At 36.2% G+C, this 24,486-nt stretch overlaps 1 protein-coding gene across 2 annotated transcripts in view; it reads right to left on the reverse strand.

Annotated features, from left to right (window-relative positions):
- Positions 1 to 24,486, reverse strand: part of nme7.S (NME/NM23 family member 7 S homeolog) — a 92,799-nt gene that overhangs the window by 41,403 nt on the left and 26,910 nt on the right. For both annotated transcript variants that reach the window (XM_018249211.2, XM_041583742.1), the window contains 6 exons: positions 18,468 to 18,575; positions 15,258 to 15,424; positions 13,969 to 14,079; positions 12,350 to 12,400; positions 8,113 to 8,320; positions 4,452 to 4,557 (listed from right to left, as the gene is read on the reverse strand). In XM_018249211.2, the coding sequence (XP_018104700.1) occupies positions 4,452 to 4,557; positions 8,113 to 8,320; positions 12,350 to 12,400; positions 13,969 to 14,079; positions 15,258 to 15,424; positions 18,468 to 18,575 (751 nt within the window). The remainder of the gene's footprint in view (positions 1 to 4,451; positions 4,558 to 8,112; positions 8,321 to 12,349; positions 12,401 to 13,968; positions 14,080 to 15,257; positions 15,425 to 18,467; positions 18,576 to 24,486) is intronic.

Consider the following 24,486-nt stretch of genomic DNA (forward strand, 5'->3'; position numbering starts at 1 on the left):
GACATTCCACATCACAAATGTATATTTTAGGAATGTCACTGTACAACTACAAAGCACGCAAAATGAATATTTGTTCTGTTTCACATGCAATACATACAGCCTGTGAGGATCTGTATATATTGTGACATTTCACATAGTGGTCCTATTTTAAAAAATGTTTTTTAGTGTTGAATGGTGTTAAATGACTTGCTCTGTCTCTAGACTGACTGATATTATGAAGGCTTCACTATAGCAATTTTTGTATACTTTATATAATGTTAAGGAAAGTAATGTTAAATTATTGGGCCACTGCATACAAGTCTACTAGACAATCGTGTAAATATTATATAAACCTCATAAGCTGGTTTTGCTTCCAATAAGGATTAACTATATCTTAGTTTGGATCAAGTTCAAGGTACTGTTTTATTATCACAGTGAAAAAGTAAATCATCAAATCAATCAACAGTTATGACCCATGAGCCCCCCCCCTCAAGTCACTGATTGGCTACTCCCTTGTAACCAATCAGTGGAAGCCAAGAGAGCAGGAAGTGTTCTGGCTATTATGTTAGACATCCAGTCATTCCAGCCTATTACATTACATTTTTGCCTAACTAACTATATTGAAAACATGTTTTATTTTGCACAGCCAATCTATTTACTCAGTTTTTATACATACACTTAACAATTCCTTTAAAGCAACCATAGTTTTTTAGTATCTGCCCTGTACAGGTATGGAATCTGTTATCCAGAAAAACCATTATGCAGAAAGCTCAGAATTACAGGAAGGTCATATCCCACAGACATCATTTTATTCAAGTAATTAAAATTTTTAATTTTAAAAATTATTTCTTTTATCTCTGTAATAATAAAATTGTACAGTTAAGGGTTCTGTTATCCAGAATCCTCGGGACCTGGGGTTTTCCAGATTCCAGAATCTTTCCATAATTTGGATCTGCATACCTTAAGTCTACGATAAAATCATGAAAACATTAAATAAACCCAATGGGCTTGGTTTGTCTCCAATAAGGATTAATTATATTTAGGAGGCTTATTTATTAAAGGTTGGGTTTTAGAGGTTTTGGAAACCACGACTAAACTCTAAAACCATGAATGTCATTGAATTTGTTAAAAGATCCGAACATAAAAACTGTGAACGAAAAAAAAAACCGCTGAACGATGCACTAAATAATACAAATACCTCAAAAACCTCTAAAAATTCAAGTTTTTCGGAAAAATCCTAGTGAAACAAAATCCAAAAACATCTAAAAGTCCAATTTGAGAAAAAAGTGGCCCAATAAAATCAGGGCAGCTTCCATGGACTTCTATAGCACCTCAACAATTATTTGGTGAAGTTTGGTAAAGTTTTTCGTGTTTTTTTTTACTTTTATATACATTAAATATACTTTATATATACCTTTATATACATTGAATACATTTCAAATTTTGGAGCTTTTACGAAATATAGAAATTGTTAGTAAATGGGCCCCTTAGTTTGGATCATGTACAAGGTACTGTTTTATTATTACAGAGAAAAGGGATATAATTTAAAAAAAGTTTAATTACTTGGAGTCTGTGGGAGCCTTCAGAGCTTTCTGCATAACGGGTTCCAACGGATCCCAGACCTGTACCTTGTACTTGATCTTTACTAAGATATCATTATTCTTTACTGGAGGCAAAACAATTCTATTGGATTAAATTAAATTTAAATGCTTTTAAGAAAAGATCCCTTATCCATATAATCCCAGGTCCAGAGCATTTTGGATAACAGGTCCCATGCCTGTATTATGAAATACCGTATAACAGTTATTTATGCCTTTCCAGTATGTAAAATAAAAAAGCAATTCTCAAGCGTTTTATTGTCTATAACTATATGTCATTACCAACTGGATTTCAGAATAATATAAGCACAGCTGTGTTAAACATGTGTTCATAAGAATCTTTCAACTTGCACAAATGTAATAAATAAAGAATGGCTTCCATTAATATATAAAGCAGCTACAGAAAGCCTATGCACTGAGCCATAAAATGCGAATAATTTCAGAACATTTAAGGCACATTGGCATGAAAATATAATTTATCTTCCACTGTGACATCTAAAGCAGTACACAAAATCATGAGGTGTATCATCATTCATTCATACAGAGACAAGACATTATGCAATACAGTTCTATTAAAACACCAGAAGAAAAACCTATCTCATGGTTTATCAAGCGAAAACTCTATTGTATATTCGGAAGTGGTTTTTTACAGTGAGAGCTGTGAAGATGTGGAATTCTCTCCCTGAATCAGTTGTACAGGCAGATACATTAGATAGCTTTAAGAAGGGGTTGGATGGCTTTTTAGCAAGTGAGGGAATACAGGGTTATGGGAAATAGCTCATAGTCCAAGTTGATCCAGGGAATAGTCCGATTGCCATTTTGGAGTCAGGAAGGAATTTTTCCCCCTCTAAGGCAAATTGGAGAGGCTTCAGGTGGGTTTTATTGCCTTCCTCTGGATCAACTGGCAGATAGGTAGTTAATAAAAAAAAAAAAAAAAAAAAGGTTCGACTCGATGGACATGTGTGTCTTTTTTCAACCATACTTACTATGTTATTGAAGTCTTTAGAAAAAAACTCGAAGTGAATAAGGAGGAAAGTTTTTTCTTCACAAATTGAATCTCATCCACGTGATAAACCATGGCTGGATATCCCAAATATCAAAGTGTGTACAATAGGTTTTTAACATTATGTTAAAAACCTATTGTATACACGTTGATATTTGGGATATCCAGCCAACTAGCCCATGGGCTAACTGCTTTGTATATGGAAAGTGGTGGGAAATTGAACTTGATTGGGCAGTTTGACACGTCTGATGTTCCATGTGAGAGGCTGTTAGCTGAACAAGCTTGTAGTCTCATTAAAAAAATGAGCTATACTGGTACAGACAGTAAAACTTTGTTACAACACTCCTACACTACACTCCAGCCATATTTGGGACTAGTATAGAAAAGGGGCAGATCTTTGTGGACACATTATATAATACTGAATTACAGAGATGTGTATCATCATCATCATCATTTATTTATATATCGCTGTCAAGATACGCAGTGCTTTACTGCAGTTATAGCAAACAGGGAATAAATGGTGGATAACAAACAAGGATTACAGAGTACAATAGGGTTAGAAGGACCTAGAGATTAGAGTTTACAAACTAAAGGTTAGGGTACAATTGAGACATTAGGATTATATGAACACTTTGTCATTTTTGATACAGCAATGATTAATTAAGGTACATCGAATATGTGTATAAATAGAAGTATGTATTTTTTACTTTTCCAATAATGGAAAAAGTGACTTAATTTTACTTTTTTGGGCACACCATAGTAACATAGTATGTTAAGTCGAAAAAAGGTATGATACGTGGATCGCGTTCAACCTGCTACATCAGTAAATAACTTACCAGACACAGCCTGATAAGATGAAGACAGCCTGCATAGATGAGTGCAGCCTTAAAGCACAGAGAGTAGGGAAGTATCAGTCTGCACAACAAGCCCCCATAATGTCACTGGTGATGCCATGATAAGTATTAATTATCAAGGTGCTGGGAAAGCCTTAGCTTAACCATTTAAGTGCTTGTCCACACATGATGCTAAAAAGTTTTGTAAGGTCTTGGACAGCTAATACTGTATATTTGGATGGTACACTGAACATGGACAGTACATGGAAGGCTGAAATTGCTGCAATTTTATTTAGTATGTACATAAAACACACCATATTGATTTTAGGCAAATAATTGTTCTTATTTTTGTGGAGAATGGTACAGTAGACAATGAACTTTTCCTACATTATTGCATTTTCCTTTCTCCAAACTTGCCACTACATAGAGGCTGATTTGAACTATACCGACAGTTTAAGACAATGGTTTATGATATACAAAGCTCTTTTCAATGCTTTAATAATTTGTTAAAGTGCAGGGAAAGTGCATTTTCCAAAACATTAAGCCTTTCTTTAATTTGCAATGAGATAATTATAATTTAATGCTCGTTAATTTCCAGGAGCTTAAAAATGCAGCAGGGTGCCACTGAGCTTCAAGACCCCACAGCACAGAATGGAGTTTAAATGCTCAACGTTATCAAATATATTCTGAGAAATTGACGTATTGATATAAACAGTAAAAGATTTAATAAATATGCCAATTTGATATAAAACAGATAGGAACCCAACAGGTTTTTACAGTTTGAGGACAGTTGTACACAATATGGTAAACAGTGTTCTCCATCATCATCATATAATGGGAAAACATTGTTTTTTAATTCATTCTTTATTTTGAGACTGTTCTCGATGAACAAAAATACAGTAGGCATATCAAGCCATAGTTGTATAAAAGGTTTTTTTTTACAGTATATGTAAATGTATGTCTTTTAACAGCTACTCCTGTGAAAGTTTCACTGTGATTTTCTTTAGTATGTGAACAACAGAATAGTGTCATACTCACCTTCAGAAACAGCATGGGGCTTAATAACACAGCAAGTACAGTCTGTGAATTTTGCAGTATTTTTTGGAGAACGTCCTCCACTTGATGGAAAGAAAAATTCTAATTCCTAGTAACAGGTAAAAAAAATAATTTTAATTCCAAGACTAGCACACCTGTTAAAAAAATGGTTGGTAAAAGGACAACATGGGCTGCATTATGAATAAAACTCCCAGTGTCCCTCTACTAGTGATATTAAGAGTTCTATTAGCAGTTGCTGGAGTTTAAAAGCTTGTCTCTCAATGGCCATGTATATACTATATATATATATATATATATATATATATATATATATATATATATATATACTTTCTAGTATATGGAACTACAAAACAGATAAGCCATGCAGAGAAATAATAAGGGTGCGCACATTTTTAGGGCAAGCCCAGACATGGCGTTTTTAAAGTTGCGTTTTTAAAAAAGCTCCGTCAGGCGTAAATACGCCATTGAAACCACGCGCCTCCGTCAACATGCGTTTTTCAGTACGTAGGTTTCCTTTCCCAATATGCACTTTGTTCTCATTTCTCATAATTCCGCTGGCTGGAAATAGAAAAGCTATTTAGAAATGGAAAAACTATTTACATGCAAAATGGAGCAGGAATGATCGTTAATACGCAATGTAATTACGTTACAGGCCGTAAAAACTTACACACGTCATTTATCTCGCTAGAGAATTTGGACGCCATATTTAAAATACGCTGCATATTTACGTAAAGTGTGGTTTCAAACTTGCAGATTGGGGCAAATTTACTAAAGGGCGAAGTAACTAACGCTAGCATAACTTCACTAGCGAAGGAGATTAGCGAGACTCTATTGGTACTTCGCTCCCTAACGCCTAGCGAATTTGCGCTCTGGCGAATGGACGTAACTACGCAAATTCCCTAAGATGCGCATTTTACTGAACGTTATCTCTTGCACCAGACTTGCCTTCGCCACCTCAGACCAGGCGAAGTGCAATAGAGTAGATAGGACTTCCTCAAAAAATAGTTGAAAATTTTTCTAAGTCCCAAAAAACGCTGGCGACTTTTCATTTTTCAGGGTGATAGGCTGCAAAAGGTCGTACATTTTTTCTGGGGTACCCAGTTCTCCCCTACATTTCCTAACATATGGCACATAAACTATACACTGGGCTCATGTGTAGGGCAATATAAAAACTCTATTTTCTTTAATTAAGCTTCCCTCGGCTTGTGTAGTGTAATGTATTTGCTGCAACATATACGTCCATTCAACTTTAACTCCCCGCCGTATGCAAATGAGGCAACGCTATTGCAACTTCGCTTGTCGCAGTAACGCTAGCGCAACTTCGCCAGCGTTCGGCGCCCTGGATGCAATTCAGATATAGTGAATTAGCGTTATCCTGGCGAATCTATGCCTGGCGAAGTGTTTCGATGTGAGCAAAGCCATTGCTGGTGAATTTTCGAGGTTAGTAAATTTGCCCCATAGAGTCTATTTGGTAGTTTCTTGATGTTTTTCTGCTAAAAAACGCCAATACTGGCGTCCCATGGCCGATTTCAGCTTGCAACCGCCCTGTGAGAATTGCCAAAGTGCATTTTCAGTGATAGTGCAGTTTATGCATATTTACGCCCGACAGAGCTTTTTTAAAAACGCAACGTAAAAATGCCACGTCTCGCCTTGCCCTAAAGCTAGTTACAAAACAGCTAGTTTCACCCAGGTTATCATACCAGGTTTTTTTGTCTGAGATGGAGCGCCAGAACTCTCGTTCAAGTTAGGCTATGTGAAGAGATGGAAACAAAACTCTATTGTTTATAAACCACAGGCATTCTATAACAATATTAAACCCTCCAACAGATCAGACTCAATCCATATAATCTGCATTAAAACCCAGTTTTCCATGTTCCCAGAGTGAATCAGCACTGAAATTAGGTCAGTTCTTTTTTTTGCTATATTCTGTCTGGGTTTGTGTTTCATTTGATTCACAATTAGTTAGCAGGTTTAATTGAAAATACCAGAAACGGGCTTCAAAATGTGTGCCAAGGATTTATGCAGATATGTTTTAACAGAGCTAATCAGTGATTAGGTCAGGCAGACAGAAATAAGCTGTTAAAGAATGTGCGCAGTATTAGGGAGTTAAACACAGTTCTTTTAAGTAACCAGTTAGCTGACTGAAAAGGAGAGGATCGTGAAGAGTTTATTATGGACAACAGAAACAGAGAAACCTGGTGACCTTAGACTGCACACCCAATAAAGGGGTAATTTATTCTATTTGGGAAAGAAGTGTTTGAGTGGTAAGAGTGCAGGGACCCATTTTCCATGTCTGCCTGCACTCTACAGTATATTAAAATCCAGTGTAGCAGGGCCTGTTTAAAGGGGTGGTTCGCCTTTCAGTTAATATTTAGTTAAATTTTCTAATGCTAACGGTCTCCTGCTGCACAAATATGGCGATCACAGGGAGTCAGATAGGTAATGTAAAAGCATTGGGCAAATACAGTACTTTATGGCAAAATTATAAGAAGTCAATTTTATGTAAGATGTAAAAAAAGGTTCAATTTCTGGTGTCAGTATCTCTTTAAGTGCTTGTAAAGGGAAACTTGAACAGCATATTGAATACCAGTTGAGTGAAATGACCAGAACAAAACATCAGTTTGGCTGATAACTCTGCCTTCCCAAGATCAGTGGTTATCTGCCAACCCAAAATGGAATAAAGGTGGCCATACACGGGCCGATAAAAGCTGCAGACAGACCGAGTCGGCAGCTTATTGGCCCGTGTATGGGGGCCCCCGACGGGCTTCCCCGATCGAGATCCGGCCGAAAGTCGGCCAGATCTCGATCGGATGGGATTAAAAATCCCGTCGGATCGCGCCCGCATCTGTTCGTTGCATCTGTTCGTTCCCGCGATCCGACTGTTTGACATCGCCAAACGAGCGGATCTATCCATGTATGGCCACCTTATGACCATACACTTAGGGCGTCATTTACTAACTATCGAATTGGGATTTTTTTCCACAAACCAAGAAAAATTTGTGGTTTTCCGGGTTTGTTTTTTCGGATTGCTCTGCACTTTTTTCATTCATACTTTTTTAATCTTAAATTTTAATAAATTCAATGAAAATTGTGGGTTTAGAGTTTGTGGGTTCAGAGTCTGTAATTTCAGTCATGGTTTCAAAAACCGCTAAAACCCAACCTTTAATAAATAAGCCTACAAGTCAGCAACATGATTATATACATGTACTGAAACGTAACAAAATCTGGTTGGTCTTCTTGTATAGGACCAGGAAGTAGTGTTATGGCTATTATGTTACACATCCAGTCACTCCAGCCTTTATACATTACATTTTTGGCTAACTAACTATATTAGAAACATTGTTTATTTTGCACAGCCTATCTATTTACACATTTTTAATTTCACACTGAAATGTTCATTTAAGATACCTATACCTAGCTAGTTTTTCACCTTTTATATTTTACCTGTCATGCTCCAACGGCATGTGCATTCTGGGTCACAAAATGTGTGATAAAAGCATGCAGAGAGGCAGGATTGAAGCATATAATGTTTAATAAAGCTATGTACAGGCATTACTTAAATTAATAAATAGGTAATGTATTCTTTTACTTGCTTTCAAAATTGTGACTGATAACATTTAAAGTATAGGTCTTCTATACTTACACGAGCAGCTGAAGAAATAGAATCTGAACCATGAGCTGCATTCTTTGTGCCATCAGTTCCAAACCTTGCCCTTATGCTCTGAGGAAGTTCACTCCTTGCAATGCTGGAATTTGTTGGTCCTAATAATTTTCTCCATGAAGACACGGCTTCGTCTCCAACTACCTCCATTGCAAAAATGGGCCCACTTGTCATAAAACTGATAAGATCACTGAAAAACATTGTATTCTATGGTTTACTTGGGCTTAAACTCACAAGGTATAGTTAAAGTATGAAATATTTACTTTTTGCTTTAAGGAGAACTAAACCCTAAAAACAAACATGCCTATAAATATTGTATTTTATATATTGGTTTTACTGCACCAGCCTGTCCTATGGGATTTTTAGAAGTGTATTTATCAATGGGTGAATTGATATTTAAGATTCATAAGATTCCAGTTCACATTTTGACTGACTTGTTTTGTATGCTACCATTAATCACACCCAAATATATTCTGATTAATTTAGCTTAAAATGAATCACATAATACTAGCCAGATAAAGTAAAATGTAATACAGGGTTATGGAAGATCATAGTACAAGTTGATCCAGGGACTCATTTTGGAGTCAGTAAGGAATTTTTCCCCCTCTGAGGCAATTTGGAGTGGCTTCAAATGGGATTTTTACTTCCTCTGGATCAACAGCTTAAAGCTTAAAAAACAGAGGATGAACTTGATGGACGTGTGTCTTTTTTCAGCCTAACTTACTATGTTACTATGTTTCTCAAGGCTCATTAAAACAATTTTATGCCCCTGTCTAAAATGATTTCTTTAAAAATAATCACTTTGTAAAAGCTAGCAAGCATTCCACCACTTTTATAAATCTTCTGCCCAAAGAGACTACTATGTGATTTTTTTAAATATAAGTTATATACTGTGTAAGTAGACTTTACATGAACTCTTTTTCTGTAAATAATTTAAACTTAGCGGCATTTAGCAAGCCCTATGTATTGATCAGTATTAGTGTGGCAAGTTAACCATATAAAAAATTTTTTATCACATAGGGGGTTATTTACTAAAACCTGAATTTTTCTCACTTCCAAACCAGAAAGCTAAACCCTTAATTTAACAATTATTGTTATCCAAAAAATGAGTGAACGAAATGTTGCTACAAAATCAAGCGTCAATTCAAATCATGCAACTTTTTAGAATGCCCGCCGAAAAATCCACTTTATCGAGTTGTCACCTAGACAACTCAAATATTTCGGATTATCAAACGAAAACCAGTGAAACAGTCTGAAACTATTGAGAAACCTGAAGGTAAAAACATGTTCCAATTCAGGGGTCTCCAACCTTTTTTGACCTGGGGACCAAAAAAGAGCCAAATTTTTTTCCAAGGACCGGGAGAGGTCGGGAGGGGTCAGTGGGGGTTAGGAAGGGTTGGATGGGGTCGGCGTCCAATTTGGGCGTGCCGGCGTCCAATTCGTTAATTGTTCGGCAGCCCAGTTCAGAACTGTCCGCAGCCCAGCGGTTGGGGACCCCTGTTCCAATTGTTAAAGGGAACATCTGCCATTTACTTCTACATGAGTTTGACTTAGATGGAGTTATTTCAGATTTTTAGCAGCTTTGAATTTTTCCCCTTTAAAACTGGACCAGAAAAATTTTAGGCTTCATAAATAGGCCCCATAGTGTTGGAGGTACACCTGATGCTCCTGTTGGTGTACAGATTGCATGGGCAATTATGTCACAGCATGGGCATGGCCAGAAAAACATAGACGCATCAAATAACTTCAATGAAGCATCAGAGCTCTTCAATGTCAAAGGAATGACAAAAATTCAGCATCACTATGTTACATCCTTATCCCACACAGATTCTATGTCCTGAATAGAGATACAACTATCCCTAACAACATAACTGGTGGTAAATGTTCTAAAATAGAGATAAGCATAGTGATTTCATTTGTAATCGCATAGTGCAACCAAATACAAGCACTGGTGTTCACACAGGACCCACACTGCTATTTGATGATAGAGCTCAGCCCTTATTTATGCACACCAGCCTTTTTGAACAAACCACTGTTTTAATGTTAATGGGAAGTAATTCAAGTAGCCTCCCACCAGTGAACTGGCTAAAAATGCAGAGTAGTACATTTTCTTCTAATCTATTATTAAAATAACAATTGAGAAAGGGGTTTGAAAACATGGGTTGAATGCTACAGCTGGTGGTTGCATTTATTACTTATGCTTTGTGGTCTGTAGGTACCACAGTGAATGATGCCTTTTGTTTACTTGTTTCTTAAACAAACTCAAGCAGAAACTAGAATAAAATGTATAAACCAATATAGTATTAGACTATCACTATGATCATATCTATCTCTATAGCTGATATATTATAAGTACCTTGATTCATCTGCAGATACAAATACAGTGCTAGTACTGGAATTTCAATGATCATCCTAAAGACCAGAAAGGATCAACAAAAAAAAAAAAAGGCAAACTGCAAAAAATCCGTCACTTTTGAAATACATGAAAAAGGCAGCAAAATAACCTTTTGCAATGTAAGTATCTGTACAGTCTAAAGGGCTAATGTTACTTGTTTCAGGTCAGTATTAAATTATTAATGGTTTTCCATGCACTGAAATTACATACATTGTTCACTAAAGAAGTCCATGAGAACAAGAGTTTCTAGCCTTAATCTTGTTAATTGGCCTGAATAAATAAATATAACACCATACAATCATAAATAAATTGCTTTTTACACAGTCTGTCCAGTGAAAATAATTTTGCACAGCGTGATAAATAAGCCCTTTTGTCTTGAGGGACTTTGAGCACAACAACACAATTTTGATTACACTAGCCATAATAGAGTTGCCCATTAAATCTGTGACTCACACACCCTAATGGATTTTACAGCTTAATATAGCAAATAAAATGCCTCAGCAATAAAACAAAAAGATTTCCAAATAAGAGTCTAGCCCTGTTGAGGTACTACAAAAAAAAGTGTGAATATGTTTATATATGTGTGCATATGTATTTTTAGTTCAGGATCCCAGATAAAAAAAAAGCTATCAGTATTTGATCATGAAGTTTATCATGTTAAACTAAATATGTACTAGATAATTTGATATTTGATATACAGATATTTAGTTTGGTGAAAGAACGCTGAAAATATATTTGCTTTCAGTATGCTATACCCTGCATAGTCAACATATGCAGCTTTCTTTTAATTGTCATAATAAATTAAATTAATGCCATGAAATAATTAATTCCTACTACAGTATTGAAATATTAGCCACAAAAATGAAGTCAATTAACTAACACTCCTGAAGTTGCTTCACTTTTGTTTATCAGAGGCTATTGCAGTTAAAGCAATGCTATGCTCTGCCACAATGACTGTAATTGTGGGTAAATAAACACGGAAACTTGCAAATACATTCTCGGCTGATTATTGGCAACAGCTGGAAAAACCAAAAATAATACACATGGGGGAATGTAATTAGTTTAGTTTAGTCCAAAAAACGTTCACAATCACTATTGCGAATGTCTGTGACCACGTTTGCGTCCTTTTTTTTGACTGACTTCCTTGCACTGTTTGCGAAAAAATGGCTTTTGCAAATATCCGCAGTGTATGTAATAAAATTTTGCAATCGCAAATCCTTTCTTGCAACAAAATATTTAACGAAACTTCAGAGCAGGAGTTAACACTAATCTTTGCTTAGTGATAATGCACAATATTTGCCAGTGAATGTTTTTTAATTTTTTCATAGCGATAAAAATTTGCAAAAACACTATTTTGTGTTTACATTTTCCCCTTCGCTACTAATGAAAAGCTTAGCTATATGCTACAAAATGACATAGAGACATATGATAAAATTTGGCTTCCATGATTGGCCCATAAAAATGACCCCTTGCTTTTTTCAGCACCACATGCTTAAGGACCCCTTATTAATGCAAAGGTCTGGGGAGTAGACACTGCCTATAGTAATAGCTCTGAGACAGTTCTAGAAACACAGCCTCCGCTCATAAGTTTCATTTATGATATTTATCTTTGTTTTACTCTCTTTTACTTACCATTTTCTATACTTACCTCTAATGTCTTATCTAGGACAGATAGTCCATATTCTCTGTATGTTTCAAAAACTCAATAAAACATTTCAGTTTAAACTTTAGACACAGCACATAATTCTGCACAGTGTACTGCTACTGAATTGTAATCCCCCTTTAATTTACCTTCTGTAAAATGCTAACTATTTTAAACCTTACCTGAAAAATGATTTTGAATGATGTTCATTATAAAAGTCAATTGCCTCGGTTCTGTAATATATAACATCGAAATGTTATAGTTGTTTTTCCTTCCATAATACTTATCATCATCATTTAAACATTTAAGTCATGGAAAGAGCAATCTAAAGTAGATATCAAAAGCCTGGGTGCTGATAACAAGAAAATGTAAAAGTGAGCAAGTACAGCACTCATCAGTGACATTTGTCTGTTTGATTTCCCTTGAGGAAGGTCCTTGTGACTGAAATGTTGGGCTTTAAATAAAAGTGTATATATATATATATATATATTTTATATATATATATATATATATATATATATATATATATATATATATATATATATATATATATATTGTGAAAGCCTGCACTCACGTCTAATGGTGAACGTCGCCTGGGTGCAAAAAGCTCAATAGATAGGTATAGATCGAAGACAAAGCTCGCACTCACAGGTCTTAAAGAAAGTGAATAGGTGTTTATTCAAAAAAGAACACTAACGTTTCGGCTAGCAGAACGTTAGTGTTCTTTTTTTGACTAAACACCTATTCACTTTCTTTAAGACCTGTGAGTGCGAGCTTTGTCTTTGATATATATATATATATATATATATATATATATATATATATATATATATATATATATTATTTGGTAAGTTATCCATGGTACCAAACTGTAAAATACATCCTTATAAACAGTGTGTTCTTCTGTTACTTATAATACCCTTATAGTTTCTTCACTTTTTCCACCCCATCCTCTGTGTTGCTTTTCAGCCTATTTCCAGTTCTAGGCAGTTAGAATTGATATGAACCACACTGAGAAATAACCGCAAGCTACTATAATTTACCAGAGCTTAATGACACCATTAAAGTAAAGCACATCAAAGAGAGATATAAATGCTGATTAAGGTGGAAAAACAAACACTGGCTTTTTAACATTTACTTTCCCAAGATCCAAAAAATATTCAGACGTTTATAATTTTCTAATTTGAGAATTTTTGACTATAATCTTCTTGTAAACAAATGTCCTCATAATAATGGGAAAAAAAATGTAACAGTATATGTAGATGCATAGAGTCCACAGTGAATAAGAAACACAAATGTAACTTTATAAGACAAACACTAGGGTACCAGCTGTCATTCACAAGCCGCTAAGGTTAATTCAATATATACTGGTTCCCTACTAAAAATTTACATGCCGCTTCCTGACATGGGACACCTGTATAGTGGTGATGTCAAAGGGAGGCATCATGCCCAGATTTAGTCGTTTTTCCACCAGTAGAAATACACTGGCAGAGACATTGCCCCCTGTGTTATTAGCATAAACCTCAGAGGAAAATAGATGAAAACATGGACATTTTTAGCCATAGACTTCTACGTTTTTCCCAAATCTGGTCCCTTTATAACTAAGCCTCACTTGCACTTAGTTATTTGTCATTTGGGCTCTGGAAAACAACATTAGCATTTTAGATTTATCAGCTCCTTCTTGTTGCATCTTCTACTTAATGCTATCGTTTATTTATCAAGTTCTAACAAAGTAGAGTACATTTAGGATATGCAAAGAAATAACAATACAATTGCTTTATTTTTATAAAAATATATTTACCTGGAGAGCAGTACCATTTTAGCCTTCGAGATTACGAATCCCGAATCCAGTACGGCTTCAATAATTGAACCCATTTTTGTTACAGCATCTGGTTTTATCAAAGCTAATGTTCTGAAATGTAAAATATAAATATGTTTCAACGTGCATTATTTGCTTTATTTAAAACACTGGCATTTTTCATTTTGAATTTTCTCCGCAAGCTTTTGGGAACATATTACTGAATCAGCTGCAGTTTTAACCCTGCCAAAGAAGCCACTGCCTCTCTAGGTGGCAGGTCACAAGCTTTCTTAGTCCTTTTACTGGCATCTATTGTGTTACTATACATTTACAAGAAGCAAGAAAGAGGCATGGTTAAGCAGTCTTGGGGGAAGGTAATGTGGTTTCATGAAGTGATATTCTGGGACAATATGCAACTGGTCTTTTTTTTTTTTGGTCCAAATTACCCTAGCATTCCAGAAGTGGCTTGAATGAAAGAATGGAATATGAAGAAGGAGCCTGAATAAGCAGATAAGAAATAAAAAGTAACCATAACGATAAACTTGTAGCCTCACAAAGCAATAATTTCTTGACTTTCAGGGTCAGTGACCCCTATTTACAGGCTGGGAAGGGTCAGAAGAATAAGAAGGCAAATAATTCAAAAACTATATAAAATAAAAATGTTGCCAAGAACTCAATACTAAGGGGGTTATTTACTAAACTTCGAATGCAAAAATCACGTAAAACTCACCTAATCTGTATTATCAATTTAATGAAATAATTAATTTGAGTTTTATAACTAAAACGTATGTAAGTGGCACACTTCCTTCGTTCTAAGTATAGATCGTATGTTTTTTTCCAACGATAGAGTTAATGGTTTTACAAGGGGTGTGGTATCTTCTCTTTTAAATGTTCTCATGGATGGAAACAATTTAGCTTTTTGAGGAAGTGGTTTATCCACGAAACGCGTCAAAGCATACTGATCTTATGATGCTCTGTCCTTACATTTTAATGGATTTCTAATAAATAGATGTTTTAAACTTGCTGGTGCTCCGTGTTTGCAAGATTTGTACGCATCGGCAGAGTTTCACGTAGTAGCACAGCGGATATACATCAAAACGTAATTGCAGTGGACAACAGAATGTCTTAACACCAGCTATAGGCCAGAGAGCAGTCACAATGTTCATATGTTTAATGCAAACAAGGTTCTACAAACTAAAATCATGTATCATACAAGTGCTATAACTATGACTGGGAAAACACTTTGCATAGTATATTCACAGCAAATTATATATACAACTAATTCCACTTACTTTTCCTTTTTACCTCCAATCTTTCGAGAGGTATAGTGATCTGCATAGTCAATTAAATGAAGGTGCCTTGAAAACACATTAATTTTGTTGTCCACAAATAAATCCTCCTTATGAATTTCGTCATATTTTGTTCGTCTTAAAAACACTCTATGGTTTTTTATGTCAAACTGTAAAGAAACAAAAATTGGATGCAGCCAAAATATTTAATACAGGAAATAATAAAGATAAAATCTAGTACATTTCAATTTGTGTCTCATTTAACAAAACGTATTTTAAATGGAAACCATTGCAGCTTCCATTGAGGAAAAGGAAGTACACATCTTCTGAGTGTTTTTTTCCTTATGAATTTTGAGCACTTACTAATAAAAATATACAGGTCATTTTGTACAAACAATCAACTTTTGAACAATGCAGTTAAACATGGCAGAGAAACGTTTATATTCTGAGAAAAAGAGATAGTATGTGTAAAAGAGAACATACACGCTTAAGGCAAATACATATACACTATACTGTATATAATGAGGGGCTGTGCCATTCAAGAGGTGTAGAAGATCAAGAGGATACATCTTTATTTTTCCCATAGCTCACACCTTTCTTATTTATTAAGGTAGGCTCTACTTCTGTCACCCCAGGTCCTACTCTAGCACCAATGGGCATCGCTGACCCCTTTTAAAAAGCAAATGCTCTGTAAGGCAACAAATGTACTGTTATTGCAAATTTTTATTATTCATCTTTCTATTCTATTCATATTCCAGTCTCTTATTCAAATCAGTGCATGGTTGCTAGGGTAATTTGAATCATAGCAACCACGTTGCTGAAATTGCAAACTGGAGAGCTGCAAAGGTTAAATAACTCAAAAACCACAAATAATAAAAAAATTCAAAACAATTGCTACTTGTCTCAGAATATCACTCTCTACATCATACTAAAATTTATTTCAAAGGTGAACCATCCCTTTAAATCAGCAATAGAGTAAAATATGATTAGCAAAAAGTAATGTTACATTTGAAATTTAAACATAACTTTTAACTTACCATAGTAAAGGGCCAGTGTTTGGTGCTTAAATCACAATCTCACTTTACTAATCACAATCTCTATCTGCAATTTAGGGGCCACCCACAGTTCTATTTAACAGCAAACAGCTGATAAAACCAGATATGATCTTTTTTTCCATTTTTTTTGTAACATCACAAAACAGGGTAAATCACATTACATACCAGTCCTGCCGTTAGACTTAAGCTCCAATATATAATAAAAGGCACTAAGTTTGCCTGGAGCAGTAACCAATAGCAACCAATAAGAGGTTTTCTGTTAAACAGTTGACCAGAGAATGAGACCTGCTAATTGTTAGCTAAAAGTTAGTGATCCTGGGCAAACTTAGTGGGGCTCATTTATATAAAAACTGGGCAAATTTGCACCTGGGCAGTAGCGTTTGGCAACAATTTAAATGTTTGCTTTCATCAGCTGTCTATAAAAAGCTAGTCACTGATTGGTTGCTATGGGTAACTGCCCAGGTGCAAATTTGCCCAGTGTTTATAAATGAGCCCCAGTGTCTTTTATTACATAACCCCATATATGTTTAGCAAATTATTTATGCATTTATTTACTACACTTTGACTGAGGGCACAGAAGCTGTAGAGCCCGCTTTGGTCTGCCTGCATGTAGTATGCAGGAGAAGAGAAGCAGATCTGTTCCTGAGTGTAGTTCCACTACAGCTCTCACTACAGCGTAGGCCTTAGTGCAGCTACGTGGAGCAGAGAACATCCAGAAAATGCATGTTTTTGCGTTTTTCTGGCCAATCCCCACACCGTGTAGCTAAACTCTGGCTGATGCTGTACTGTGGAGCTACACACAGGAGCAGATCCACTTTTCTCAGCCCAGCCTTTGCACAAAACACAGGCAGAGTGAAGCAGACTGAGAATGGGTAAACACTGTGTGCCCTCAGCCTTAGGCTAGTGACACAAGACAAAACATTTGGTGTTCTACTTCCTGCACTGTCCCTTACTGTCCTCAATGCATAACATACAGCTTTAAACAAAGATGTTTGAATTTTGCCTAACACTTGGTTAGACAAAAAGGAATAGGCCTTCAACAGCGATCAATTTGGAATGGTATATAATTATTATAATAATGGTATATATAATATACCATATTTACACATAGGTGAATCTGTTTTAAGAAACTGAATATCCAAGCTTCATAATTCTCCACAGGAAATCAAAGAAATCATTGTCACTAAAAGTTATAAATAGAGGATCTTATTCTTGTTGTTGCCCAAAGAGAATTTTTAGATATTTTGCTACCTGGTCAACCAAAATATCCCTTCCCACTAGAAGTATACACAGAGAGAGAGAAGGAATGTTTCCTACACTAATTAGTACATAATAATCTTATAGTAGGGTAGTGTATCTAGTGTAAAATATATGAAGCAAAATGCTGCTTAGTATAATTAACTGTCCTGTGAAAAACAATCATATTGGAATGTGTACATTCTTTATTTGCATAATGCTTATTTAACTATTTTGGGTATGAACTGGATAAGCCATATCTATTGCTTTTGTAAAGGCATTCTCATTTCTACAGCATAATCAATTCATAGACAAAGTGGCAAAGTTAATCATCATAGAGGGCTGGTTAGGGGAAAGCTACCATACAACAGACCCCACTGTCTGGGCCCCCTTTCCCCCCCCCCCCCCATGGGGATCTGCTGTACAGCAGTTATGCCACTGCCCATAATGATAATTACATTTTCTCTAGAGCAGTTATGCAAGGCAAATCTAGCACACCCTTAGAGGTGGAGCCAAACTAAAAAAACACCAAATGCTGCATTTAAATTGTTTCGCTTATTTTTGCTGAGGCAATGTAGGCATTGTTACTGAGTTTTTAAAGGAATTGTTCAGTATAAAACTAAAAACTGGGTAAATGCTGAGGCTCAATTGCAAACTCACTGAACAGTTATGTCCCATGTGGTCCCCCTTAAATTCACTGTCTAACTCAGAGTTAGAGAGGTGAAAAGCAAGAACTAGTGGCTATTATGTTAGACAACCAGTCACTACAGCCTTAGATTACACTTTTGGCTTACTTACTATATTAGAACATTCATCCAAAGGATTTAAGAGTATTAATGTATCAGTACTAAGTAGAAACATTAGTTCATTTGAAAACATTAGAAGCATTAGTTAACTCCTTTTGTGCACATCCATATCTTACCATTTCAACAGATCCATCCTTAGTGTAATAGTTGAGCTGGTATTGTCTTTGTATTGCTGCATTTGGATCATACCATTCAGCAATAAACGCAAACCTGTCCTCTTCACTCTAAATTGTAATGAAGATATGAACATCATTATTTATGCACTACAGAAAACATTAAAGAAATAAGGCAGGTCTTATGGTCTCCAATCCTATTTTACTAACATCTGGGTTTGACTGTTAATACCAAAACCTGAGCAAAAATAAAATCACATGTGAAAAGAAATATGTAACACTAAAAACACTGTTCTTTAAAGTGCACACAGACACATCTAAAACCATGTTCCCCCAAAAACCTCTCTACCCTGTCGCAGCACATATTAATATACTGTATATTATGAGTTGCCACATAAGCTCAGTCAACTAATGGCAGGCAGCCCAGGGTATGTGCTATGTATCAGCAGAAAAGAAAGGTATGTGTTCACCTTGGGCTAGTAAGCAAACCCAAAACATATTTTAACGGGTCTTCATATGCAAATCTCCATGTTTTTACCCACAGAATTCCAGTGTTGTTCAGCCACAATGAACACAACTGTGTGTATACATTTTTGCAAATTGAGGTTAACATTTTCAGAATAGGGATTGTCTTCGAATTTGAATTTTCGAGTTGGATTTTTGGTCAAAACTCACAAATCCAGTTGGGAATAATCCAAAGTTAAATTCAAATTCGAAATTTATCATACCTGGACCCTGGGAACAATTTGAATTTGACTATTTGGGTCAAATTCACTAACTTCCAAAAATTCGCCAGTGACGGCTTCGCTCACAGAGCAACGCTTCCCCAGACGTAACTCGCTAAAATCTGAAGTTGCGTCCAGGGCGCTGAATGCTGGCAAAGTTGCGCTAGTGTTACTGTGCCAAGCGAAGCGAAGTTGCGCTAGCGTTGCCTAATTTGCATACGGCGGGAAGTTAGTTCAATGGACGTATATTTTGCAGCAAATACATTACACTACACAAGCCCGGGAAAACGTAATAAAAGAAAATAAAGTTGTTATAATGCCCTACACATGAGCCCAGTGTATAGTTTATGTGCCATATCGTAGGAAATGCAGGGGGGGAAGCGGGTTACCCCAAAAAAATGTATGCTCTTTTGCAGCCCTTTATCACCCTGAAAAAAGGAAAAATTTTTAGGAAGTCCTATCTACTCTATTGCATTTCGCCTGGTCTGAGGTGCCAAAGGCAAGTCTGGCGCAAGAGGTAACGTTCAGTAAAATCCGCATCTTAGTGAATTTGCGTTGTTACGTCCATTCGCCAGAGAGCAAATTCGCCTGGCGTTAGGGAGCGAAGTAACGATAGAGTCTATCTCCTTCACTAGCAAAGTTACGCCAGTGACCTTAGTATATCGGCAAAGTTCAGAAATGACATCACTTCGCCCTTTAGTAAATGTACCCCTTTGCCACCTAAAACCTGTTCATGTAGAAGTCAATGGCAGAGGTCCAGTGAGCCATTTGAAGATGTTAATAGCCTTACTGATATTTCAAGAGAAAAAAAACTCAATTCGAGTTTAGTCGAATACATAGAATTTTCAGGTTGTTCTATTCGATCGAATATTTGATGTGTGAGTTTTTTCTTAAATAACCTCCCATTGGAGTTGTGTGTATATTTGAATTTATTAGAGTTAAGAAAAATTCACATGAATTCGAAATTGGACCTAAATCTGCCCCCTAAATGTGTAGCATTTTCGTCCAAATTTTGAAAATGCTTTAATTCTCCTATAAGAAGCATACGAATATAAGAGAGAGGGACAGGCAACAGGTGGACATAGATAGATAAAAAAAATATTTCCAGTGAACTTAAAACTAATTTCATTAACCATTAACAAAACATTTTATTTGATATCACAAGTTTAACTTGAATCATAGATAAAGGAAGATCAAATTCCACCGCTTTTTTCAAGAAATTAACCAATAAGCGCTATACCTGTACCTCGATCAATTTGAATCAAACAGAATACATATAACAAGTAAATTCACAAATACAACATTAGTAGAGTAAAGCAAAAGGAGATTGCCATCTTAAAGGTATATACTCCTGTCAGAATTAAAAAAGATTACTTGCACTATAAAGCAATGTATAACACCATGTAAAGTGGTGCCATTTTGGGCAAAAAGATATTTATTTTAATTGTTCCATAGCAAGAAGCAGCCTTGTCTAGCTTTCTAGCTAGCGATACTCACTAAGTTTGAGAAGTCTGGCACAGTCACAATTTGTGGAACTCTGCCAGAATCAGCCACACAGACGTTATGCCTAATCAGGTTGATCTTATTGTTTGAAATCACATAAAGGGCCTGCATAATGCCAACATAAGATCTCATCCATGCACCAATGCTGTCTTCACCCAACAGGATATTTCAGCCAGCCTGATAGATATATTTCCAAATCCTAATCAAATATCCACCAGGCAGAAAACATCATCTTATGGCAGGGATACGTTTTGACAGCTGCCCAGCATTTGCACTTGTCTTTTACAGAACAGGATCAATTTAATACACCGTTGCCTGCAGAGGATTAATTTCGCTAGACTGTGGAGGCCTCTACTATACTATTATATTAGTGACACAGCCCTAGGCACAAAAATATGTTCAATCATGAACATTCCAACATGCTATAGGCACAGAAAGTGCCTATTTTTATGTTCCCTTTTATGCATTTTCTTTTACAGTTCACTCATTGTAATAGATTTTGTTACATTTACATTTTAGTACATTCAGCTCATGCATATCTGAGTATGTAACTGAACGGCCATGACTTGCAAATGTGATACTTATAATAACATGGATGCAACTAGCGTGGCATTTGTAAACATGCTTATGTGGTGCAGGCAAAATTTACTTTAAATTACACAGGAATGTATGAACTACATGCTGCATTGTGGGGGGAAAGAGCAAAATGCACCAATTATTTGCACTTTGAGTAAATGAGGCCCAAGAACTCCAAAGACTGAGCCTAAAAAAATTGCACTCACTGAACTTTAAAAATCTATGCACTCCAAATGACAAGTTTCAGACCTTTTGGGTTAAGGTCCACTTAAGTTCCAGCAATTGCTGATGGTACACTCTAAGGGTCAGGCCACACTGGGCGTTTTGGGTAGATTTGTTAGCCTGGCAACTAATTGCCTTGTTTTTGCGGCGACCAATCTCCCCAAACGCCTTTCCTCACTTTGCGCCAGCTAAAATGAAAAAAATGCTGTCGCTAATCACACGCGACGATTCGTTCTCCTCAGGCAACTTCAGGCGACTTCGGAAATCGAATGGCGCGTGTGATTAGCGCCAGCATTTTTTCATTTTAGCTGGAGCAGAGTGAGGAAAGGCGTTTGGGGAGATTGGTCGCCACAAAAATGCAGCGATTAGTCGCCAGGCAACCAAATCTCCCCAAAACGCCCAGTGTGGCCTGACCCCAAGTGATAGAAACAGTTGTATATCACTTAAGCACATTTCTTTGTTTGGCTGGCTTAGTTGTTAACTGCCATTTGTTCTCTAAACAAATACATCACTTTTAAATGGAAACTGTATGTGCGAGAGCATTATGCAATTCATTAAAAACACTTAAGCAGTCAAATTATTTATGAAAAATTATTATAGGAAGGTAAGAAAAGAATAGCTGTAATTAATAGTTATCATCCACAAATCAAATGTGCTTTATCATATTGCAACAAAATACCCTTCTTTAAATCATGAACATACCCTTCTTTAAACAAACTTTCTCTAAATCATGTGAATGTTATACATAAAGGGATTTATGCATACATTTTCCAAACTCCATCATCACTGCAGAACACTGCTTTGTGGAAGCCTTTCAGGTGGCATACCTTTGTTACATTTATCTTTACAGTAGGAAGACTTAAAGCATAATGTTGCAGCACAATGCCACTACCAGTGTCAGACAAAGGCAGACCAAAGATAGCTGATTTCCCAGGTACTCAATCAACTGTAGTTAAGTAAGTTGCACATTTAGTACATTTAGACAAAACACATCTCATATACTATTACATATGGTAATTGCCTGTTTCAGCATCCTTCTTGTGCATATGTAGGCAATATTTTGAATCTATGCAGGGGCACGTCATGATTCTCTTGCCTGTGTTTGACCATGGGCCCTGTTTACAAATCACAGTTTCAGTACGAATTGCAAAGAAATGGCTGCACTTTGCACCCTGTTTCACAAGTAGTGCCCTTATACTCTTGCAGCCTAAAGACTGAAACCTTCCCTAAAGTGCAAAAAATAGGAGCAATCTGCCTTGGCTGTAGATAAATTGCCACAGATCTTCAAAACAGAGCATAGAGATCCACATTCCTTGTAGAATTCAGCACTGCTGCATTCTACAGTCTTACATTCAGGACATTGAAGGGGCATGGAGAGGCACATTTGCACAATATCCTCCCTGTCCCCTAACTTGCCCATCATTTAGACACACAAGCTGAAGTGTGCTGCGGTCTATTCCTTACACTGAAATGTTTTGTGTGCCGTAAAAGGTATAGATTCCAGACAGAACCCAAAAGCATCCATTAATGCTCTTGCGCTTCTGTTCAGGTAAATGACCTCTTTTATCCTATTTCAGAGCACAATGACAGATTTAAAATATACTTTTCTAGTAGTAGGTGCCACTATATAAGTCATTTGTAAACAGCAAAGTTCATCCCTCGGCTGGTGCGAGACAAAGAATTTGGCGAAAAGAAGCCCTATACTTAAAGGGGACGCAAAGGCAAAAAAATAAAATCCTATTTTTATTTTCTTTAATGAAAAATAAATCTATCTCCAATAAACTTTAATTAAAAAAATGTTTACTGTTTTTATAATAAACCTGAGTGTATGCAGTGAAATCCCCCCTTCATTTTACTTGCTCTGACTGCTGCAGATAGGAAACTTCAGATGGTCCCTAACTGCTCTGCAGGGAGACTGATCACATGTCCAAACAGAACTTGAGCAGCTTTGTTTGTTTCCCTATAAAGCAGCCGGTGACCGTGTAGAGATTTGTATCCGCAGACCCTGTGCAGTCTATATATTCTGATTATCAATCAGTCTTGCTGTATCAGCTTCTATGGCAGATATTATTTTGGCTGTTTTGATAATTTATGACGATCCCTAAGCTTAACCTCCCAACTGAAGCCCAGACCATACTGAGCATGTGTGTAGCCTTGGTCTTGCAAAGATGTTTAACAGTTATAAGATGATAGTCCCCTGTGGTCAACTTTGAAAACATAAATCATTTGTTTAATTAGGCTTTTGGTGCAGTAAATTCATGTTTATGTTTAGTATACAAAATACAGCATTTCTAGCATTATTCTATTTTAGATTTTAGTTTCCCTTTAACACTTGCTATAAGGCGGAATTTTGTACAGGGCTCCCTAGTGCCCCATAGTTCCCCATTGTTTCCCTAGATTACTGTACTGTTTTAGCAACAGCCCTTTTAAGTTCATGATTATTATGCCTTGTTCATGTTTATTGCTACGCAAAACTGCTGACATTAGAGGGTACCATCTACAGCAGGCCAGAGAGTATCACACATGCAGGAAATTGTGGGGTTTGGAGCATGCAGTCTAAGGACAGATGGATGTTAATACAAAGTAACAGTAGTCAGCTAGCTCAGCAAAGTAGTCAGAAAGATCAGCAGAAGAGCAGGGGATTAGGGAACCGATAGGAGCCATCAAAAATCATGAAAAGTCTGCCTATTTGTTAATTGATGTATATTGCAAAGTTGCTTGAAATTATGTTTACTTTTCAAAAAGCTATGTAAAGTTATGTTTTTCTAAAGTTCCCCTTTTAACTTTTAGGGGCACATTAACCTATGGTCGAATATCGAGGGTTAATTAACCCTCGATATTCGACTGTCGAAGTAAAATCCTTTTGCTTCGATTTTGTACTATTCCTACGATCGAACGATTCGAAGGATTTTAATCCATGGATCAAAGGAAATTTTTAAAGAGACAGTACTTCGACTATCGAATGGTCGAATAGTCTAACGATTTTTAGTTCGAAT

This window comes from Xenopus laevis, chromosome 2S, assembly GCF_017654675.1.
Source record: "Xenopus laevis strain J_2021 chromosome 2S, Xenopus_laevis_v10.1, whole genome shotgun sequence".
NCBI lineage: Eukaryota > Metazoa > Chordata > Amphibia > Anura > Pipidae > Xenopus > Xenopus laevis.